We start from the raw sequence: 22236 nt of genomic DNA, 5'->3' as shown, positions 1-22236 counted from the left end.
TCCTTTCGGCAAGCCCCGTTCCTCGCTGGAGGACAGGGAAGACTTGTCTTTTGAAGCATAAGATTGTACTCGGTTATCTTATAGTTATTTATTTCGATTTATTTTAATTTCTTTCTTTCTGCCATCGAATGTATCATTTTCTTGGTACTTGCGCCACCGTTTGCCCACGCGGTCACAAGAGTAGACAGCCGAGTTTCAAGCTTGGTGACAGTGGACAGACGTAACTGATCAATCCGGCTACGCAGGCCGAACGAACATGCTGAATGACTGACCATTTCCGCCCAGGGGGTGGTTCTCTCGGCTCCTCCTTGAACAGGGCTGAGATGACTAACATGACTTGACAGATCGCCATTGCCATTGTGCCGAGTTATTTTGGTCTCCAAGCTGGTGGCTGCCAAATCCCCCATTTCGGTTCGTTTTATCTTGACGACTCCATGCTCCGGGCGAGGCCGAAGGTCTGCGCCTTTCTGGTGATGTGATGCATTTTCTTGGCCTCAGCCGCTTTCTCGCAAGTTGGCTGCCGAGGAAGTCCTCAAAGGGAAACCCTAGGTTACGATCCTTATTTAAAAAAAAATCACCAAAAATAGACACCGTTTCTCCTGGCGCCCATCTTCCGTGTCTATACTTGTTATGTAGGTAAAATATTAGGGACCTTGGTCCGACAGACTGCTTTTGGCACGGACGTCGGGCTGCATTAGGAGAAATCACAGCCATGACGTCGGGGTTTTAGATTCGGGGATCGCATTTTCCACGCATCGCCTAGAAGAAAAGACAGAAGGCTAGTTCAATCGAGCCGTTCGCAATCTAGAAATCATGACAGAAAGAACTTGTTAGTTCATATCGACACGACAAGAAGGATTCCGTTGCGCCGAAAAAAAAATACTTGAAGCCAAATGAATCCCGTCAGCTTTCATCCTAGATCTAATCCTAGGCCTGCTGTAGTCCCAGTAAACCTGTCAGCTGTTCAGCCGCTTTGTAAAGACAGCATGGAAAGAGTGTTATATCCGATCTCGATACTCCACAGAATTCGGAATTATTCCTAATTCTAGGGCTGACCCCTCTCCGTTCCGTGATCGTCTACGATCCATGGCTGGTAGTAGATCAAACCGAGGATCCGCTTTGTGTCGAGAGTGTTTTGGGCACTCATTGATTCACTGCAGAACCAGCAAGTGGTGACGAGAGGGTCAATAATGCAGTTTCCACGTTACCGGAAATCAAGCATTCTGATATCGGTTTGCACCAGCTCCCTACCTAATTACATACGTGGTAGGTTGTTCAGCTTTGTGATCAACAAACAGCATGACCAAGCCTTCATTTTGCCATGATGGCACCGAAACATGCTTGCGGCATCTTGGCAATGCAGCAGATTTGTAGAGGTGGCTCTCATATTTAGGGATCCTTCTGCTTCTCCTTAAAACTTTGATTACTGTACTTCAAAAGTGCTGTTTCCAGTCTCTAACTGGCCTGCTGATCTCTTGATGGCTTGTCCACGTGTGTGCCCGAGCAAAGCGCGCCTGAGCTATCGTTGACCCCCTACTGCGTGCGTAGTCTGCACCGTTGAGACCCTGCGGCTTGAGGTGCTTGCATATGTAGACTAGTAAACTGCCTATATAGGTATCTAATTAGTCCATGGAATGTACGTATGCACGACGCCTAGCTTCAATCTACAAAAGCACGTTTGCATATCATGGCCAAGAAACCGTGCGGGAAGATCTCACTTCAACCCTGTTTCCCGTCAGACTAATCCATAACAGGATAGCGTCTTACTGCAGTATTGCAGCATTTCGCTCTGCATGGAAAAGGGGTGTCTTTTGGCGACGATTCCATTACCCCTTCTCCCACGGGTTATTTTAAAACTCTTCTCGGGATATTTTGTTTTCATCTGATTGTTGGACTTGTTGCCAATCTGCAGGTTTCCGTGAATGGGACGGAAAGTAAAAAAAAAAAAAAAGGTCCGGATTCAATATATGTAGTGTAATCTTTTTTTCTTTTTTTTCTTTTTTTGATAACTCACGACACGCCTGTGTTGCCCTTTCCGGACCTCAAAGGCGAGACTAGCGACACACTTGGGATGGATAAAATAGCCAGGGATCCAGACCAAGGTTGGTTGTTTACCACGACATGACGGGCAGAAGCGATGGGGAAAAAAGGATGAAGACTCGATGATCCGACGGTTAAGGGCGTGATCTTCTCGTTAATAAAGTTCTCTCTTCCCAATTAGGCGGTATTTTACCCATGTAAAAAAAGTGGGAAAAGGGCTTGGAAATAGCTTTTTCGACCGGGCTACCCGGGATAACCAGGGGTTATGGGTTTTGGCCGTAAAAACCCCTTTTTTCACATATCCCTCGGTCATGCACGTTTTATATCATAGCGCAATCTCTTTATCTCGGCTTTTGTAACTTTTTGTTGGCGATAATTTCAAATTTTTAAATTAAACCGTTTTAACGATATCTAATCCCTTTGCCAGCTTATCCATATAGGTGCAAAAGACGCCCAACAGGGGAAAACGCCCGCTACCGCCGTCCTTACAAACCAGCCCGTCCAATAAACGAACCGCGATACCGTCGTTCCGCTGGTTTATTAATCGAACCAACGAGCTTTTTGGGTGGTTTGTAAAATATTTTAACGAGGGTTTTTTCAAACCCAAACAAGGCAAAACGACGGTATTTAAATTAACTGCTGAAAAAGTGTTAAAAACGTGGGGAAAATATACAAATATAACTTTTACAAAAATCCAAACCAAATACGATAACGAAAAAAAACGATACCTGGTTTGGAAATTATGGATTAACCGTTCCGGCGTTACCCACGATAAATAAGGCCGCGTTAAAATTAATTTTAATAACGAGGCGTAAATCGAATTTAACCGTTATATTACATTTTCGGCCGTAAAATGGATATTTGACGGAAAACTTTTTGGACCTGTTAATTATATGCATTATTTTGCATGTAATAAGCCCACTTTTATTTGTATATAGCCAATTTTATTTAGTGCCGAAGTGGAGTGGGGAATGGTGGAATTCCGTTACTTTGTTAATGCAGGAATGCAATTTAAAGGTCAGCGAGTGGGGTTAGCTACCCTGTACCGGGTTTAATACCCACCCTGCACCTGCGAGTCAGCTACCCTGTACCGGGTTGAAAATTTCACCAAGTCAACGTTTAAATGCAAACCCAGAGATGGTTTGTATGCAAATGAGGGTGTTTTTTCAAAAACCCATACAAATTAGTTTTTCGGAAATTCATTCGCGGCACCGGAACCTTTTCTGGCGTGCGGACCCCCACTTCGATGTCGGAGAGTATGTAAGGGAAATAAAGCAAAATCTCCCCCAACCAATTATTTATCAGTACCAAAATTATAGTGCATTTCTACCTATTATTTAGCGCTTTTAGCACTGGTTATTTACCACGCCGCACCTAGGGTTTACCCCTATATCCCCTGTTAGCACCATTATTATTAATAATTTCCTTTACGGTTATACCATTTTTTGGTAACGGCCGATCCTAACCTAATCCAAACCGAGATATGCGTTCCGTCGATTGCACCTATTGCCCCGTTCAACGCGTTCAAATTAGGGTCGAATTCGATATCCGGATCGAGCCAATTCGAAAGCGGCATTCTCACCATAATTGCGTAATATTATTGCATACCAGTTAATACGTGGTGGAACGCGCGATGCACGGCCGATTGCGCGCATAATAAAAAAAAACTGTTTGGCGTTGGGAGGCACCCGTGGCCATTATATATAGGAAAATAACGAATTTTTGCCTCGTGTTTTGGTATCGAAAACCACGCAAGTAATTATAATTTGTTAACCAGTTATAAAATTTTGTAAATTCGTTTTGGGTAAATTTGAACAGTTTTTAAAATCGCCTGGGCGACCTTTTTAACAATTAATTAATAAAAATTGACGATTTTGCTGGTCCGTATATATGGATAATAAACCGCCCAAACGCTGGATTTACGATAATTTCGTTGATTTTTAATAAATTTGTACTAACGGGTTCGTCGTTTTGAGTTGCGGTTATATAATGGCAAAATGCCACGCAGGTGGTTTAAACAATTTATTGGGTTAAAGGCATGGTTATACAATAATATATACAAAAAAAGGGGCTTTTTTCAACACCAAAAAAATGTATTACGAACGTGATTCCGGTTTTATTTGATCAACGTTTTTATTAATAATAACAACAATTACTTTTAGCCTTTTACCACTGCAAATACGGCCCCTTTTTCCTATTTGGATTACCACAAAAATACGTAACTTAAATTACGTATTTTTGTGGTAATCCAAATAGGAAATCTACGCGCTATATAACGGTTTTTGCTGATTTTCGAAAAAGATATATAATGCTGTTGCAGGGGAACCCGGCCTGTGGCCTTTAGGTTTTATTAGCGCCGGATTTACAGCGTAAAGGAGGGTGAAACCCATTTTTCCTGCTCCTTTTGGCAAGATTAACAAGAAAAATTCGTTGTTATGGACGAGAAGATCACACCCTAAATCGGAGAGGGGTCACCTAGGCTGTGTATCTCAATTTATCATATTAGGTTCTGTAAAGTCGACGCCCAACATCAGGAGACATTCGCGTTGTTTTGATGAGGCGAGGCACGGTTCGGCTTGTCGTTCAAAGCAAGAGATGAAAAGACAGCTTTGCATTAGGGGGTATTGCTTGATATCAAACCTACATGGAAAAACTACCAAGAGAATATTAATTTCCCATGGGCTATGTGATTTCCCCAGTTGCAATAGCAGATCGGAAATTCATATAGTAAGCATGGTAGATGCATGACGATGAAGGAATCCTTCGGGTAAATCATGAGTAGTTCCCATAGGATTCTACGCAGAATCGCAGAATCCTATGAATGGATAATGGACTGGGCTTTTCTAGTCCGAACTTTGTTAGATTTAAGTTGTGTATAACGTACTTCGTAGTTCATCAAACGAGCAATATCCACCAACAGAGTTCACGAAAAATAGGGACGGACATGCCCGGAGAACAAGGATGTACCGTATGATCATTTCTTGGTTGGCCAGATACCACGGGAAAAAAAAAGAAAACAACACCCGACTCAAAGGTCGAAACCATCAAATAGACCGCGTGAGGCTGTGGTTGTTTCCTGTCATCTGCGTCGCTCCTCCGTTTCGGAATCGAATCGTGTCGAGATGCTGTTGTCTGGGTTCGTGGCGTCTAGAATGAATTTTTAGGTTGATTGTTGGTCGGCCCATCACCCACTAGCTCACGCTACTTGGGTTTCAGGATTCTGACGTTGGCTCGTCGCCCTTGCCCATGTCTCAGTTCTTGCTCTGTTCTAGTCTAGACTGCATCACCGAGAGGATTAGAATTAGATTAATTATATATTAGTAATGCTCCATGAATTTTAGGGAGAGAACGAGCTGTCTTTTCTAGCTGCAATCGAAATCTCCAATGACCATGTTGGACCAACCCATCAACATGCTGCGACCACGTGCGACTTGAATGACTTACTCGCAGATTAGTACCGTAGCAAGCTTCTGTACTACGTAGAAGTTTGGTAAATATCTGTTCAGTTGGGTTAGTTATGGACCGGCCTGGTCCCTTTGCCCCCCCCCCCCCCCCCAATTGGGTGAGATGGGATAATGCATCGACCATCCCAGAGATATTCATCAACGGTTGGTGGCTAGAGTTGCATCTGTTCTGTGTTGATGCAACAGGGCACAGCTGTGTGTTTATCTTCGGAGCGGGGTAAATCGGGAGGTTGGCCAAGATGGCGTCGACGCGACTTTCAGGGGAAAAAAAGAGATAGGTCATATTTGAGCAATCCCCCTAATTTTAAACGTCTTTCCCTCCCCTCCATCCCAAGGGAGGCTCTGCAGCTGAGCACAAGTGTATCAATCACATGAGACATGCTAATCAGGTAAGGAAAAAATACTTCGTACATCAGCAAGAGAATAAGATAACCACCCCATGTAAACCTACCTACCTGCAAATCCATGAGAAACCGAACCTCAAACTCAATCGGCTTCCAAACCGATCGGTGGTAGGGATGGTTGAACCAGAACCGCATTAGGACCCGAATCAGACCCTGTCCGAATCACTATGCTCCTGTATGAAATAATTTGGGTGATGTGGCATTCAGGCTGTTGCTGCCGAGTTGCCCGGCGAACAGCATTCCTCAATCCGACCGTGCGCCTGTCTCCGAACAGAAAAAGACCCTTGAATGCGGCATGCCGAGATATGCTCTGTAGGGATCCGTCCTGGGGCCCTTGCAAAGGACTCAGGGTGTCGTCTGGTTTGGGTTTTTCTGAAATTCTGACAGCTGGATGTTGAAATTGGAGCCCCATAAGTGAGTTGGGGTATTCGAGTCAGGACATGAGAGCCGAAATATATATCAAATACTTCGCTCTGTAATCCACTAGCGGTGTCAAGTCGACGCCAGCGCCAGGTACTTACTACAGTAGGTATAACATAGGATCGTGATACACGCTTCTTTCGGAACCACATTGTCCAATCGACAATGCCTCAAGCTGAATGGTCAACGCCCGGCCTCACAGCTTTGACAAGTGAGACTGGTAATAATTAGGGTGCGTGTCGAATTGGCTGTCCGATTATGTCTCCGAGTCCGTTCGCCGTCTCCTCTCCTGAAGCTAGTGGCGAAGCCCTGTCAGCTCTGGAGCGACTGGACTAGGTACAGGTTGAAGAAACTTGGTCACAAAACCCTTGTTTTTTTTTGCAGCTACATGACTACATGGAGAAAGCAAATGAACGTAAAACGAGCTTGTTCAGAGTATCACTAGGTAGGTAGGAAAGGAAGAAGAAGAAGAAGAAGAAGAAGAGAAAAAAAGGAAACCAACAGCTTGTTCGCCGTTTGGTCAAGATCTTGGTATCGACGAGTCTTGCCATCCGCTTGCCGCTGCCACCGGACGTCAGCTCAGTCTGATTCTGCACAATCCCGCACTCTAATCTAGACAAATTTTAGTTGCGAGATCGTGCGTGTTCTGGGCGAGATCACATATAGCACTTCGGCAGGGGTCAAAGCCGGTAACTGGCTCGTTGAAGAAGATCAAGCGTATCATTCATGCAACCGCACTGGTGTTGCGCTAGGAATCGACTAAACAAGCACCGCTGCAACATGTTGGAGGAGATGGCGCAAAAATGGATAAGTGACGTTAGGGGCCATCAACGAATGAATCCGAGCTGGCTGCGGCAACGGGTAGTAGGCCACATCTCGACTACGGAACGACGTGGAAAGAAGCAAGGGCCCCGCAAGTGTGATTGATGAATGAATGGATGCTGTGCTCCATGTTATGTATTCTTTAGCCATCATATCAGGTTAGGGCAAGGTACATTAGGCGGTTATTAGCTAGGGCATCGTTTTGAAAGGTCCCATCTCCGCTGCACACCAATCCTGGTCCTCATAGGCTTGGGCGTTGGCGCCCCTGCTCGTCGTGCCTTTCGAGATTGCCTATCCTGCCTATCCGGTCGACACTAGCCCCGTTGTCCGCTACGATTGCAACGCCCAGGGAAAGGAGGCAGGAGCGAGTTTTTAGTGGAAACCTGCGGTGCCACGACTTCCACCTGAAGCTGAAGGTCCGATGACTTTTTAGGTTGAGATTGAGATTTGCTAGATAGATGGACGGGACTTTGGACGGTCTGGTGTGTGTTTTTCTGTCTCCTCTCTTCTTTTGTCTTTTACATCCTGCTTGGGCCCGACATTTCTTCCCCGGAGCTCCTACTCTGTACTGGCTCATCGCCTACATCCAGGTTTTTTTTATTTGCTTTTGCTCCTACTCGCTCGCTGGATTTAGACACTCAGCTGCCGTTTGCTGTACGCCTCACCGACTAACCAGCTGGACTGCTGATAACCTCATGACTTTTGATTCAAAAGGCCCATACGAAAGACGGGAGTCGGTCTCTCTCTGACAGACCTGGCTCCTATCGGGTTTCTATGAAATGTTTCCCATGCGATACTGAGAAAGAGCTTATCACGTTTACCGTGAACGAAACATCTGAGACACCAGGTTTCGAGCTCGGGCCGCCCGCAGCGGGACGCGGCAAAGGGGAAGAGAGCAAAAATAAAAGAAGGAAAGAAAAGAGAGACAAGAAAAAAAAAACGACCTAGGCTTTCAACGGTCTGTCCAAAGGGAGACAGTGACGGAATATGGCTTCGAGTGCGATCCTGGGCAGCTTGGGGGGCTTCATCGGCGACAACATCAACAAGCATCTGGTCAATGGGCAAGCTGTATGTTCCAACCGTGCAGGTGGTAGCACAACCGGCGGCAGCAACGGGAGAGACAACCCCCAAAACGACCACCCAAGGAAATCGGGACTCGGCGACAAATCGAATGATTTGACACCCGACGCGAAGTCGAACCCGCACCGCGCTAATAATAATAATTCGCAGCAATTGGCTACTCCCACTCCCGAGTCAACACCCAGCCACCAGAATTTGCACACGCATCGTCAAAATCACAATTCCTCCAAATTACCCGCATTTCGATTTGCGGATTTGAAGCAGTCACCTGCTCAAAAACAGCAAATCCCCCTTTCCCCCGTATCACCCGCCCACAGCACTCACCTTTCCAGTTCGAGTCCGCTTGGCTCCACAATAAGCGAGCACGAGCCCGCGTCTGAGCACCAGCACCCACAATCCAAGCAGCAGCACCAGCAGCAGCAGCATCAGAACATCCTGCAGAGGAATCCTAGCCCAGCCCATCCTGGTAGTGCTCCTCTTGCTACTGTTACTGGTGGTGAGCACGCAACAGAAGCAAACTCCACCAACTCCAGCACAGAAGCAACTCCCGCGACAGAAACTGCTGCGGAACGCAGCGAAAAGCCGGTTTCGACCCAACCCACTTTGACCGCGCCTGGCCTCGACAACTATTCAGTATCTCTTGATATCCCCACTTCCTCAATCAACACCAACAACAACACCAAAATTCCGAAAAATACCGCCACAAGTCCACTCAGGGAACGACTTGCGACTTTTAACAGTACAACGGCTTCCACAGGAACTTCAAAAACCATCAGGGCCTCTTTTACAGTCAGGCGACACGCTTCATTGCCAGCAGATTCGTCTTCCGTTCACTTGAAACCCGACCGGATCCAATACACCAGTGCAAATAATACCCCACGATCTACCGTCTCTGCCGCGAACACACGACACCCGCGGCATCGGTATTCTGATCCAAGCTCCGAAATAATAGCGGCGTCGTCGCGTGCAAGGAATCGACAAGCGACGGAAGGCGAGCCGGCCGTGGAGGCTGCCACGACCAGCACTAACCCAAAGGACTCGGCATCCCGATCGCGCGTACTCTTGGCGGGAAAGACATCACAAATTGAAGACGAGGCAGATGATAAGCGGAAGTTCAAATCACGGCCTCCCGTATCGTTCAGGCCTCTGAGAAGCGACGCCCCTGTAATCCGCGTCCCGCCGATCCGATCCTTTCGTTCCTCGGGGTCGCGGAAAAGCTGGGCCCTGGACACGACATCCAAGACGATGCGTTCTACGCTCGATGAGGGCACTTTCGGAGACGATTCAAGAGACCCGAACCACCGTGATCGAACCCTCTGGGCGTTGGAGGGTAGGGACCCCGCCGATGCTCAAATGACGCCACCTGATTCTGCCGTTGCGACGCCTGATGCGGACAACACCGCCGATCTTTTCATGAAGATAGCAAGCGAAGATGCGCCTCCCGCTCCCGAAGATGGAGACGGGCAGCTCCACGAACCAAGCGCCGTAGTAAGTTCAATCTCGAATTGCTTTTTTTAGTCTCGTTTCAAATCATCCAGTGCGGAGCTGGGGACACGCAGTACGGGTTGTGCCAATGACGGCCTGTCATCCTCTATTGCGGCAGCACAAAAATCTGGAACATGTCATGGTCGGCATGTTTTTGTGTCATCGCAACTCAGTCTGTGTCTCGGATTTATATCCGGCTTCCGCTAGTCGAGGCCCGTTGTTGCTTCTGTTTGCACTGCTTAATTTATGGCTAACCGTTCACTAGTCAAGAGTTGCACGTTCGTTCCATCGCAGACCGCTATCGACTGTAATACCACCGACACACACGCCGACATCTCCACCTCAGATAACTCGACGCCTTTCTGACCAGCGCGAGACGAGTCATTTTCAACGGGCTTCGAGCGAGCAGCCCGGGCAACAAACGACGAGGGACTGGGCACAGCGTGCCGTTGGCGGCAGAGAAAGGTCCGTTCAGATCGACGATAGGGCCAGGTCGAGAGTGCTAGTGGCTCCACCTGCCTTAAAATCGTCTCCAGTGACGCCACGATCCCCGCCAACCCATGATACGCCAGATGGTTTCTTTTCCCACTCGAGGCGGAGAACATCAATCACGGAAAACTCAATGCTACCAAGCAGAACTGCATCGCTGAAGAGTTCTGCATATGGACATACCCGTACTTTCAACTCATCGCCTCTGGTGCCCAAGCAATCCGAGCCTCATGCACCCGAGGTAATCAACGGCCAAGCAGCGGAAGGAACCGAGTCGTCAGCGTCTACGGCGGCCCCGTCGACTGTCTGGGACGAACTGGATGATATCAGGTCCCGGATTCACAGGCTGGAACTTACTGGGAAGACACCTGCGACTTCAGGACACGCAATGTCGAGGGTATCGGATGATAGACCCAGGACTGCGACTACTAATGCCACGACAATGTCGGTGTCACCTAAACGACCCGGTGTACATTTGGCTGCAGATGCTAGTAGTACTACCTCCTCCCAGCGCGAGGCGCAGCCCATTCTTCTTTCCGCTGTCTCTAAAGCTCGACCCCATATGAACAACGATGCATTTGGTGCTCTCGAGTCTGCGGCCTCGGAAGTTCTGTCGCTTGCCCAAATGCTGGGCTCGGTCGGCCAGCCGGGCCCCATCTCGAGCGGGGCAAGCACTATTGGGGGCGGTTCAAACGTGACAGATAGGCAGCTGCGACGCAAAGCGGACAGCATATGCAGGAGTCTCACCGAGATGTGCTTGTCGCTGGCGGACGAGGCAGCACAGCGGAAAAACTCGGCAGGCCCCGAAACGCCTCGTGATAAGGAGGCAGTTACGACGAGTCCAACTAGGGTTTTCTCGGTCCTTAATGGTGCAAGTCAGCGACGAACAGTTGCTACTTCCGAAGTTGGGCTGTCCCGAATCAACACGACAATCAGCCCACGCACATTAGCTAGACCAGATGAGCGAAGGGCAACGTTCCTAGGCTTGGGTGTAGCTTCAAGTCCTCGCCTTGCAATGTCCCCGGCTACGCCAAATGCCGAGCCGTCGACGCCAGGCACAGGCAGGAGATCATCACTCCTTATATCCCGAACACGTCGAGCAGGCACCGAGGAGCCTGAAGATACCAGCGGTGGTCGTAAACCGTCGCTGTTGATGAGGACACGTAGAGCCGGGACAGAAGAGCCTGACGAGGGCCGAAAGACTTCGTTGTTGCTTCGAAGCCAGAGACCCGCCTATGCCGAAGACGAAGACGATTCACCGCGCGTGAGAGCTCCATCGCGTGCCGCGACGGAATTAGGTGCTTTCAGAAGAGACTACGTGGGGAGTCAGCAGCAGCAACAATCCGCGGCGGCAAGCTCTGAGGCATCAGGCCTTTTGAGTGTCTCTCAATCAAGGAGGCGATTGGTTTTCTCATCGCTTAACTCGCGTCTGATGGCCCCATCGGCAGCTCAGTCCCCTGGTCGCAGATATTTTGATCGGTCTACGCCCGAGAGGGATGTCAGCAGCATTGCGACAGACAGGCTTGCAGAAGATCAGGGCCAGCGACAGTTTACGTTTGGGCATAGTAGGGCAACTAGCCTGAGCAAACGGCGAGAAAGCGGAATCCCCAACTTTGTGGGGTCTGCTGCTGCCAGCCAAGTTGGGACATACAGGTAGCGACATGGTTCCACAAGGCTAAGGGACATCACACACTGACGTAAAGGAGGATACACGGATGTGAGAAAAAAAGAGACAAGACTAAGTTCGAGTCTTGACGAGATTTTACGATTTTAAGACCTTTCTTACAGTGTTACGAACAACATTTGTTTTTGATTTTTGGGCTCTGCTATTTTCCATCCTGATATCTTGACGGATGGATTGTATCAACACGGCAGCAGCTTTTTGGTTGCTAAGCAGGAAGACGGGCGATGCAAGGCGTTGAAGAAAACACACTGCTAATTTTGTTCATTTGTTTGTTTTTTATTTGTATAATAGGACCCGACTTTTTTCATTTTTTGTTTTTTTTGTTTTTTTTGTTTTTTGTTAGCTCTGTTTTGTTCACACGGACGGTGGGGGAGCATGGTTCTTTTGGAGTCGTCTTTTTTGATATCGCATGGAAGGGAAAGCAAGCAAGCAGCTCGCGGAGTTTGGGCATCAATATACCAACTGCTTTGAGAAGCCTCGAACCCATTAATACCTAACATTCTTTCTTGTGTCTACCACGATGCTTTGGAATTCTATTGATGAAACCAAATGCATTCTTTTGCCACACCGTAACTAATCTATGCTGGCCGCTTTTCCAAAGCGCCCTGGGATGCCAACAAAAAACGCTTCGGGAACTCTTACGTATAGTATATTATGAGCCAGTACGAAGATGCGATATGCAATAGGTAAAATGAATAATAAAAATTAAAACCAAAAGTCAAACAAGGGCCACTTTCGTCAGTTCCTCATCTCTGCCGCAGCTCAGCTTCATGCTCTATCCAAAAATTCCTACACGCCCTGTGACCCCAATAGTCGACCCACCACTCGCCAAAGCTGTCCTCGACCTCAAAGTCGACACCCTTGATGCGCTCGTCCCGCTTGAGGCCGCAAACGATGCAGGCCTTGGTCGCGGTGGGGACGTTTTTGGCCGTCGAGACGACGGGCTTCTCTGAGATCTCGGGGACCCTAAAGTGCTGCTGGTTACTGTTGTCATCGTCCCCCTTGGCGGCTGCGGCGACGGCGGCACGGAGGCGGCCGACGTGAGCGCGCCAGACGGCGACCACGTCGGCGGCTTCTCTGTCCTCGCGGGCGGCCTGAGTCTTGTCGACGCCGGCGAGCTTCATGCCGCCGCCCTTGCCGCCCGCAGCCGAGATGGACATGCTCTGGGCCAGGAACTTGTCGCGGTGCCAGCGGTGCTTGCGACCGGCGAGGATGCGGGCGGCCACGGTGGCGAGCACGAGGTAGGCGCGTAAGAATGTGGCCGTCGCCGGGTCCGAGAGCACGCGGGCCTTGACGGCGGGGGTTTGGGTCGCCGTCGGCTTGTAGAGGGCTTCGTTGGGGAGGGCGAGCATGGCGGGGAAAAGGGAGAGGAGGATCGAAGGGGGTGGGATGTTGGTAGGCGGCGGTGCCTTGTCGTCTACGACTTTGGGCTGAGGCTGGGTGTTGGTTTGGGCCGTGGGTTTATCTTGTTCTGGCGTCTCGGCGTCCCAGTCCCAGCTTGAGTCCTTCTGCTCTTGCTGCTTAGCTGGAACATTTTTTATCTTCTTGGTCGGGGCTGGCTTAGGTTGTTGTTTCTGGCTAACACCGGGAAAGGGGGTCACGGCAGAGCCTGAAGACTGCGGGACCACTCCATCCGCCACATCCCAATCCCAACCGGGGTTGGTCGTCTCTGGCTGGGGCTTCTTCTCAGGTGTGAAGTCGTCAAATGCACCCCATATGTCGGTTGACTCCTTTGCCGCCTGTTCCTCTCCCCCTGGGGCAGGCCAGGCTGTGACCGGGGTTGGAGAATCTTCTGGTTTTTTAGCCGGTGGCTGCTGCTGCTTGGTTCCATTGGAGAAACCAAACTCATCCTGCTTAGGCGTCGTCACCTTCAGGCCCTGGAAGGGATTCCGCTCCTGGAACGATGGCGACCTTTGGGGTTGCGGAAACGCGCAGTTTTCCGAAAAGCCCGGCGATGACAGCAGCTGGCTTGGCGGCGCATTCCTGGTAGTAGATGATACCCTACCCGAGAAACCTGTCGTCTCACCAGGAGCACTGGATTCCGATATGAGGTCTATCATGGGCGTCGGAGCAGCAGGAGTGGGAGCAGCGACGGTTTCAAAGTCCCCAAACTCATCATCCTCGTCGGGAGGGGCCTCGCCGTCAAAGTCGTCGGCATCAAAGAGGACATTAGGGTCAGGATTCTTAGGTTTTGGCTCTGCCCTTTTTGAAGGCGGCTGCTCTATATGTGTCTGCATTTTATCCACCCCCGAGATCGCACTTCCTGCTTCCGTGTCTACCAATCTATTCGTCATCATGTCTATTGTGGATGCGCGTACTATCCTCGTTGGTGGACGAGGTGAGGAGCCGGACGCCGTGGGCTGGTTCGATGCGTTCGAAGGGGCGTAGAAGCCGTTTTGTACAGGCTTGGGCTTGGGCGGGGTTTCGACGATTCCCGGGCTGGCAACCTCAAAGTCGCCCCAGCCATCGTCCTCTTCAGCCGCCGCCGGTGCTGCTGACGGCTTTTTTGTGCCGAGACCACTCAGATCATCCCACATGCTCCCACCTCCCCTGGTGGTGGTTTGGGAGTTTGGCCATTGTGATGAAGTTTGCCATTGGGACTGCGGCGGCTGTGCTGGATTGCTGCTCGTAGTCGGAAGGGTGGAAGAGAACGAAGAGTCGAAAAAGGAGAAGGGATCGTTAGCGGGCGCGGACTGGGCCGGGTGCGTTGATTTTGAGGGATGGTTGCTTTGTGAAGGAGCGCCAAACTCAGCAAAGAGGTCGGCCGACATAGTTAATCTCCCATTCGTATTCTGGAATCTGATTAATTGGTAATTAAGGTTGCGCAAAGTCGTTAATGTTCACAAGCTCGGAGCGGTTGGCTCGATGGAGGGTGGAGATCAGACGGTGAAAATGCAGGACGATGACTCGAGACTGGTTTGATTTGACGTAACTTGAGATGATGGTTAAGGCAAGGAGTAGCTGGTAACGACTGTTTTACCGTTTGGCCTGGTGGAACGGGTCGGGCTTATACTTCATAAATAGGAACCGAGGTGAAGAGAAAAAAAAAGATGCCTCAAAACCAGAAAACTTATGGTACCATACTCTAGAATAGACTAAGACCCAAAGTAAGCTGCGGCTGTGAACAAGTTGTCCTAGGCTGACGCTTTCTTCCTACCTACCGCAAGTAAACGATTGCGGCGAAGCCATCATGCTGATGTGTGTCATTGGATGTTACCTGCAGGTGTGAAAGTGGGGTTCAAAGGCCCAACTGCTCCAATCTTTTTTTAGGTAGGGATCAGTCAAGCAGCAAGGGTTCAAACTACTACCTAGGTATGTACCTATGTACTTAGGTACTGTGGATCCAGTCTTTACGGGGCTTGGGGGGTTTGGACTGAATGCTTCGCACCGCCTAAAAAGGCCCTTTGGCCCTTGCGTGAAAACGTCATGGCAGGCCACGCGGGATCGGCCGTCGTAGTTCTGTAGCTCGCCAACAGTGTCCCGCATCAGGTTTGCTGCCAAGCAAAGCATTGATTGACTTTCAATCCATCTTTTTGACTTGGGCTTGACTTATCTGGTGTTTTATGGTAATTATCTGCTACCCTTAGCCACATGTTCATGTTCATCCAAGGTTCGTCTGAAGCTGCTTATTTATTTTGCACCTTTGGACTTGGGCATCCGTGAATGACTTGCAACAGAGAAGAAGAAGGGGGAAAAAATCCAAACCTCACAAACTCTCGTCGCGGCGACCCCGACCGAGGCAAAATCCATTCGTGCCTGAGAGAGCGGCCGGTTTTTATCTTCACGAGTGGCTGACATCGAACCGGTCCCCTGACTGAAGTTAGCCAAGTCGGTGAAGCGACATGAATCTACAAAGACAAAAGACTAAAGAAACTGCTCTTTCTTAGCGTCTGTTTTTTTTTCTACAGTAGTCTGCATACCTACAGTACCTGCCTTGCCTATCCCACCTTACCTTATCACCTGGGCTACCTGACCGTTACCGAAGAGTACCGGCTTTAAAACCCCAAACGTTCATATCGGCGCAATTTCAGACTATTCCCCCACAAATTCTAGATAAACTCAAAACCCCTGGTGGGTCGAATCTTGGGGATTCAAAGCTTTGTCAGAAATAATGAGGTCCTTGGAGGAAAACAAGTGAGTGTGAACTCTGTCGAATAGCGAACAAAGAATCATGGAAGCTGATAAAGCCACTTCAGGACGCGATGGCAGGAAACAGTCAAGCAGAGCAAGAGCTTCGACGAACTCCAAAGAGCGGTCAAATTCAACGCTCCCGACAGTCCTTGTGAAGCTGGCTGTCGCTCAGTTTGCTGGAAAGCATTTCTCTTATTTCAGAATGCACCTTCCAGCAGCTGGTCGCATTTGTTGCTCGAAGCCAGGAACCAGTATAGCAGCCTAAGAGAGCACCATTTGCTGTACATTAAACATCCCGAGAAGCTTGCTGAGCTCACAGTCGATCCCTTGGCCGATGATCCATCCGTGAGTCGTTGTGTCTATCAGGATCAACTAGAGATGGCTGGTCCGAAAGTCGATATCTAACATACACACGCTCAATGTGGATTTTAGTCACCTTGGGATACCTTCAGACAGGACGAGGTTTGTCATCTTTTAATTTTGTTGTAAAGAGAAGCCCAAGAAAGACCAGCCGTGGCTGCTATGATTTCCAGCAGCAATAGGATTGACAGGTATCTGCAGACAATCCGTGCCGAAATTCTTCAGGACGTCCGCCGACTACCCGACGAGCCTGTTTTCTACCACCAAGAAGCTACGCAGACCTTGATACTCGATATTCTATTCCTTTGGTGCAAAACTCACCCTGAGTGTGGTGGCTACCGGCAGGGTATGCATGAGTTGTTGGCACCGATGGTCTACGCCGTACATCAGGATGCAGTCGATCGCACCGCCGCAACAGAGGCCCTGGCCGACCCAACAATGGTCGAGATGCTTGATTCCTACTTTGTGGAACACGACTCGTTTGCGCTCTTCTCAGCTGTCATGCAAAATGCCAAAGTTTTCTACGAGGTCAAGTCTGACTCTCAGTCAGGGAGCAGCTTGGGTTCAACGCCTGCTGTGGCCACCACCACGACCTCTACTGAGCAAAGTGCTATTGTGGAGAGGAGTAGACAGGTCCATGAGGTCACCTTGATGAAGGTTGATCCGGAGCTGTCAACCCACCTTAGCAGTGTCGACATATTACCACAGATCTTCCTAATGTGCGTACTTGACATCATATCCATAAAATCTTGGCTGTGGATTTCAAGTTGGCTGACGCTAAAGCTTTTTTTTTTCTTTTTTTTTTGCATAGACGTTGGATACGCCTTCTCTTTGGGCGTGAATTTCCCTTTGAGCAGCAGCTTGTTCTCTGGGATACCATGTTTGCATTTGATCCAAATCTAGAGCTTATAGATCTCATTTGCGTGGCCATGTTGGTCAGAATAAGGTGGAGCTGTAAGTCGTGTGACACATGTCACATGCCCCTGTTCTGCTGCGCAGGCTACTCGGCTAACAGCAGCCACCCACCACAGTATTGGATGCGGACTATTCCACGGCTCTACAGACACTACTCAAATATCCCGCACCACAGCCGCCACACGGGCCACATACCTTTGTCGATGATGCCGTCTATCTTAGGGATCACCTCAACCCGGCAGGTGGTGCAGCTCTGATCCTCAAGTACACCGGACGAGCACCGGCCCAACAAACAGAGAGGCAACAGTCCCCGTCGACGTTCGCGAGTCCTGGCGGTTCACGTTCATCCACTCCAAACTTTGGCTTCAACAGTCTTCGTGCCTCTCGAAATTCCGGGGCTCGGTCCTCGCCATCTTCGGCAGCACGTTTCATCCAACAGCAAGCAAACGTTGAGGCTTTATTCCAGGGTGCGGCAAAGAACTTTATTGAGCATGGGGAGCGACTCGGTCTTAACCAGGCAGTGCGTGACATCCGCCGTAATGTCCAGCAGAGCATTCAGGAGGCCCGGAAGGCCGCTGCTGTGAGGAGCGCAGCCGCTGCCAGCTCTAATGCGTTTGGGATTTCCAACAATGGTTTCGGCAACGAGCTTCCATCGGCTGCAGCGCTTGCTAGGCGCAATCGCCAACTCGCCGCTATGCTCGACGAGGCGGTCGCCGGGTTGCGGAACCTGGCCGCTGCAACCGCGCAAGAAACATCATCCGACAGTGGTGAGTCCAGCAGGACCGCCCAGAAGGACGCAATTGAGATGGCTGCTGCGCGTGTGCAGTTCGTGCAAGTCTATTTGGAGGACTCGAGCCTCATACTTCCAGAAGAGGAACAGCCCTCGTCCAATCATGCAGGAGCAAGCCAAGGACACAAGGACCAAACGCTATCGCCCCCACTGGATGTAACTCCTGATAACGAGCCATCTCTGTCTCCGAGCACCAATGCTGTGCTTGATGCTGTACGAGATGACCTGCGGTCGTCACCTACTAGGTCGGCTAGGGGTCGTGGTGATACCAAAGAAGTAGTCCCCTCGCCGAACCCAAACGCCATCGCCGAAGAGGATGAGAGTGCTGATAAGATGGATACTGACGATGCTCCTCCTGCGTCTGCCATCACACCGACGGAACCAAAATCCAAGACAGCGGAAGCACAAGCAAAGCCGCCGCCCTCAGCACTGAAAGAGCGACGACCGCCGCCGATCCCGACCCGTTCTACCATTGCACAGTCGTCCTTCTCATGGATGTTGGAGCCTGATGTATCGCCCTCAGCAGCAGCGGCAGCGAGCGCAGCGGCGTTGGCAACGTCGCCGAAATACAAGACGCCTAGGTCTTCGTCCACCGGGCCATTTTCGTCTTCGGCACCACCGTCAAATAGAAAACGGATGCCGGCAAGCAGAGAAAGGAACGCGTTTCTATTCGGTGAGGTGACCACGCCACCGGAAGATGGCGAAGAGGGTTTATCCAGTAGGAGGAGGAACGGGCCGGTGACTTCGGAAGAAATTTTTGGGCTTGAACCGTTGAGGAAGGCCCTTCCGCCTTCCTGAAAGATGTTTGAGGGCCAGCGACGTAATACGCGACTGACTGCGGCGCAAGCACAGGGGGGCCTGGCGGGCTTCTCATCAAACTGCAATTATGGATGATGTGTCTTCTGTATGACCCGGCTTGGGCAAGAAGAAGAACAGGGATAGTGGGAAGCAGATTTCACAAGTGATAGCGGTGGCAGAAAGGCAATGATTATGACTAAGTATGGATTCCATGACGTTGACCCAATTACCCTGCCGCAATATTCCCAAGTTTATTATAAGGTATAATATACACAAATGTCAAACCTAACGTTCCCAACCCTCACTCGACCCGTACCCTCCTCTCAATCTTGATCCACATATCCTCAAAGTAGCTCACGCCGCCCTTGACAACGTAGCGCCCCGGATTGGTCTTGTCGAGGATGTCGGGTTTGAAGGTCTGGAAGAACCGGATCGGAGCCTTGAACAGCTCCATGGCGATGTGTTTGCCCAGACACTCGCGGGCGCCGTACCCAAACGACATGCTGTACCTGAGCATCGCCTTTGCCCTGTCTCCGTCCTCCAGCCAGCGCTCCGGCCGGAAATGATCCGGGTCGTCACCGACGACGGCCGGGTCCCGATGCACGATCCACGGGTTGCACGTCAGCTCGGTCCCTCCGGGCACGCGGACGCCGTACAGATCTATGCCACCGGCCGGGGCCAGGCGCGGGAAGATGTTGGGGGCGGCCGGGTTGAGGCGCATGGTCTCGCGCACGCAGGCGACGTAATAAGGGCAGTGGGCCTGGACCTCTTCGTGGCGCGGCGTCGGGCTCGACAGCTTCCCGGCCGCAGCGGCGGCGTCCACCTCGGCCATCATGCGCTCGTAGACGTCCGGGCGGCTGGCGACGTGCATGACGATGGCCTGGAACGTGGTCCCCGTCGTGTCGGCGCCCGCCAGCAGCACCAGCAGGATCTCGGCCTTGACGTGGGCGACGTCCAGCGGCCTGCCCTCGTCGTCCCGGGCCTCGAGGAAGGTCTGCAGCAGGTCGACGCGGGCGTGGCTGTTGCCGCCGGACTTTTCGTTGTCGGCTATGCGCTGCGTGATGAGCCGGTCGCGTAACCGCATCAGCGTCCCGATGCCCGAGTCCTGCTCCGGAGACGCCACCAGGTACCGGCCCAGGAAGGTGGTCTTGACCCAGTTGGTGAAGGGCCACAGGCGCGCCATGATGCCGAACGGGACCAGGCCGTCGTGGAAGCCCTTGATCAGGCCCTCGACGTCTCTGCCCTGCTCTATGAAGCCAAAGGGCTGGCCAAAGCCGACCTCGGAGATGATGTCGTAGGCCATGTAGACGGCCCAGGGGGCAAAGTCGAATCTTTGCCTCGTCGACGCGAACTGCTCGTCGAGGCGGTGGATCCAGCGGTCGATGTTGGAGTCGAGCAGCGGCTCCATCCGCTTGACGTTGCTGAAGGAGTACGGGGACGCAGCAATCTTGCGAAAGTGGGCGTGCACCTTGTGGTCCTGCATGTTGAAGAGCGACTCGGTGGTGCCGAAGCTGCCGGTAATGTAGTGCTGGCTCTTGTCGGCGTTACGGCTGTATATCTCGGGCAGCTTGACGGCATCGGACACGTGCAGCATGGTGGGCGTGATGCGCACTACGGGGCCGTGCCGCCTGTGCAGCTCCCGAAAGGTCTGGCACTCGTCCGCCTTGACGTTGTGGTAGGTTATCCACAGCCTGGTGACGCTGGCCAGCCAGGGGCCCGGGAACGGGTTCAGGGGGTGGTTGAGGCGGTACTTGGCTATTTGCTGCAGGATCTTGTAGACGATGTATGCCAGTGGTATCAGCACCAGGCCGACTGGGCTGAGGATCGCCATGATGTCTGTCAGTCAGCGGAGGGAGTGGGTGGGTTTGAGGGACACGATTGAAGGGGTGAAGTGAAGCAGTGTCGAGGAATATGTGCCGACGCAATGGAGAGGGTCGGTATGCCCTCTGGCAGCAAAACAAGAGACTCGGGAAGCTCGTATTGACCAAGCTGAAAGGTAACCCAGTATGGTTATATTGTTACCCAAGCTACTGTATGTGCTGCTTCCCCGTTTCCTCCGCTCGCAAATCCCTACTGCATACAGCAGCCCAGACACCCATGAAGATAAGGTAACTAACCACAGCTACATATAAGGGCAGTATTAAGGGATCGTCGCCCCGTCACGCCCTGTGTTACCCCTCTCGTCTGCCGTGGAACCGTGTTGGCGGCTCAGTGTTCCCCCTCTTTTTTTTTCTCCGGGGGGCCATTTCCGGCAGACAAGGAAATCATGCTAGCAATTCGCCACAGCAAGACAAGCATCAGTATACGCGAGGTCTTTGATCGGCATTTGGAAAAGAACTTATGATTGGCCACACGAAACATACCGAGGAGAAGAATGTTGTCAAAAGAGCTTTTTCAGAGCAAGGCCCACCCACACGTTTGTTTCTGGGCAAGTCCGGAGTAAAAGCACCATGTTTCCCCGGGCTTGGGGAGGGATTTGACGGCGCATTTAGTCAGGGTCAGGAGACGCATGCCTGACTGAACCAAGTCTGGACTAGAGCCCCCAAGTACATTGACGGGTACTTCCATTGGCTTTTTTTTCACAAAGGGGTACAGAGCAGCAAGAGCAGTTCCAAAGTAAACAAATGTTGAGAATGAGCCTTGTTGGTGATGGGATAATGACGTTTCTGCCAACCCTTGTTCCAGTCCCACTCATATTCTTTTTTTTTTTTTTTTTTTTTTGCAATAAGGGACTCTGCATATGATGTGGAGTATAGACCCAGAAACCAGACCTGTGTCACGCATTATCACGCGATGCCAGCATCCAAATATAGACTTTTGTGACTTCTCCTTTGTCACCCAATAATAGGTGTTCGGGAACAGATGTTAGGCGTTAAGTGGTTGGGGGACTCGTGTTATCTAACCCCTGACCGCCAGCACCTACAGATAAACCTCTAACCAGGGCAGAGATGAGCAAATATCTACAACGCTGGTTGGTGGGAAATGAAAACAGGTGGTGATATCAGAAAAGCCAGTTGCTTGATAAATGGAATCGTTGGTGTTCTATGGCGTAGTCCTCTACTTATTTCGTTACCGAGTAACCTCTCCGGGTACAATACCAGATGCACCTCTATAACCCAGCCAGCCAGCAGTGAGTATGCTTCGTACAGATAGTCATCTATTCTAGAACTAGTTACAAGAAATCCCACATATCCTCACTTTCATGGCGAATCCAGCGCATTAAATACAGCTTGGGAAGTTGGTAAGGGTATATATCCATTATCACACACAATCCCATATTCGTAATCCTCGTACATATGACAACGAACATTGCACATGTATTCTCAGAAGAAAAATAAAAAGAATGACAGTCAG

The 22236-nt window shown here is 50.7% G+C and overlaps 5 protein-coding genes across 5 annotated transcripts; 3 read left to right on the top strand and 2 right to left on the bottom strand.

Annotated features, from left to right (window-relative positions):
- Positions 1–2955: 2955 nt before the first annotated feature.
- MGG_16885 (uncharacterized protein) lies at positions 2956–3418 on the top strand (the record flags this gene model as incomplete). Its single annotated transcript, XM_003712718.1, has 3 exons — positions 2956–3070; positions 3228–3296; positions 3360–3418. Coding segments are annotated over 3 exons (243 nt in total), but the record flags the coding sequence as incomplete, so codon positions are not given.
- Positions 3419–7465: 4047 nt separating this feature from the next.
- Positions 7466–12471, top strand: MGG_05218 (uncharacterized protein). Its single transcript, XM_003712717.1, has 2 exons — positions 7466–9718; positions 9981–12471. Exons 1-2 carry the CDS (start codon positions 8138–8140, stop codon positions 11859–11861), a joined length of 3462 nt encoding a protein of 1153 aa, XP_003712765.1. The 5' UTR covers positions 7466–8137; the 3' UTR covers positions 11862–12471.
- Positions 12145–15028, bottom strand: MGG_05217 (uncharacterized protein). The gene has a single exon (XM_003712716.1). It carries the CDS (start codon positions 14657–14659, stop codon positions 12635–12637), a length of 2025 nt encoding a protein of 674 aa, XP_003712764.1. The 5' UTR covers positions 14660–15028; the 3' UTR covers positions 12145–12634.
- Positions 15029–15342: 314 nt separating this feature from the next.
- MGG_05216 (uncharacterized protein) lies at positions 15343–19262 on the top strand. The gene is made up of 6 exons (XM_003712715.1): positions 15343–16022; positions 16085–16364; positions 16452–16481; positions 16581–17098; positions 17191–17333; positions 17411–19262. The coding sequence occupies exons 1-6, from the start codon at positions 16000–16002 to the stop codon at positions 18880–18882; spliced, it is 2466 nt and encodes an 821-aa protein (XP_003712763.1). The 5' UTR covers positions 15343–15999; the 3' UTR covers positions 18883–19262.
- MGG_05215 (cytochrome P450 71A23) lies at positions 19056–20941 on the bottom strand. Its single transcript, XM_003712714.1, has one exon. It carries the CDS (start codon positions 20711–20713, stop codon positions 19184–19186), a length of 1530 nt encoding a protein of 509 aa, XP_003712762.1. The 5' UTR covers positions 20714–20941; the 3' UTR covers positions 19056–19183.
- Between the last annotated feature and the right edge of the window lie 1295 nt (positions 20942–22236).

The sequence above is a fragment of the Pyricularia oryzae genome, chromosome 3, assembly GCF_000002495.2.
Source record: "Pyricularia oryzae 70-15 chromosome 3, whole genome shotgun sequence".
Taxonomy (NCBI): Eukaryota; Fungi; Ascomycota; class Sordariomycetes; order Magnaporthales; family Pyriculariaceae; genus Pyricularia; species Pyricularia oryzae.
The sequence above is the reverse complement of the archived record's forward strand: the minus strand, read 5'-3'. Positions and strand labels throughout refer to the sequence as shown.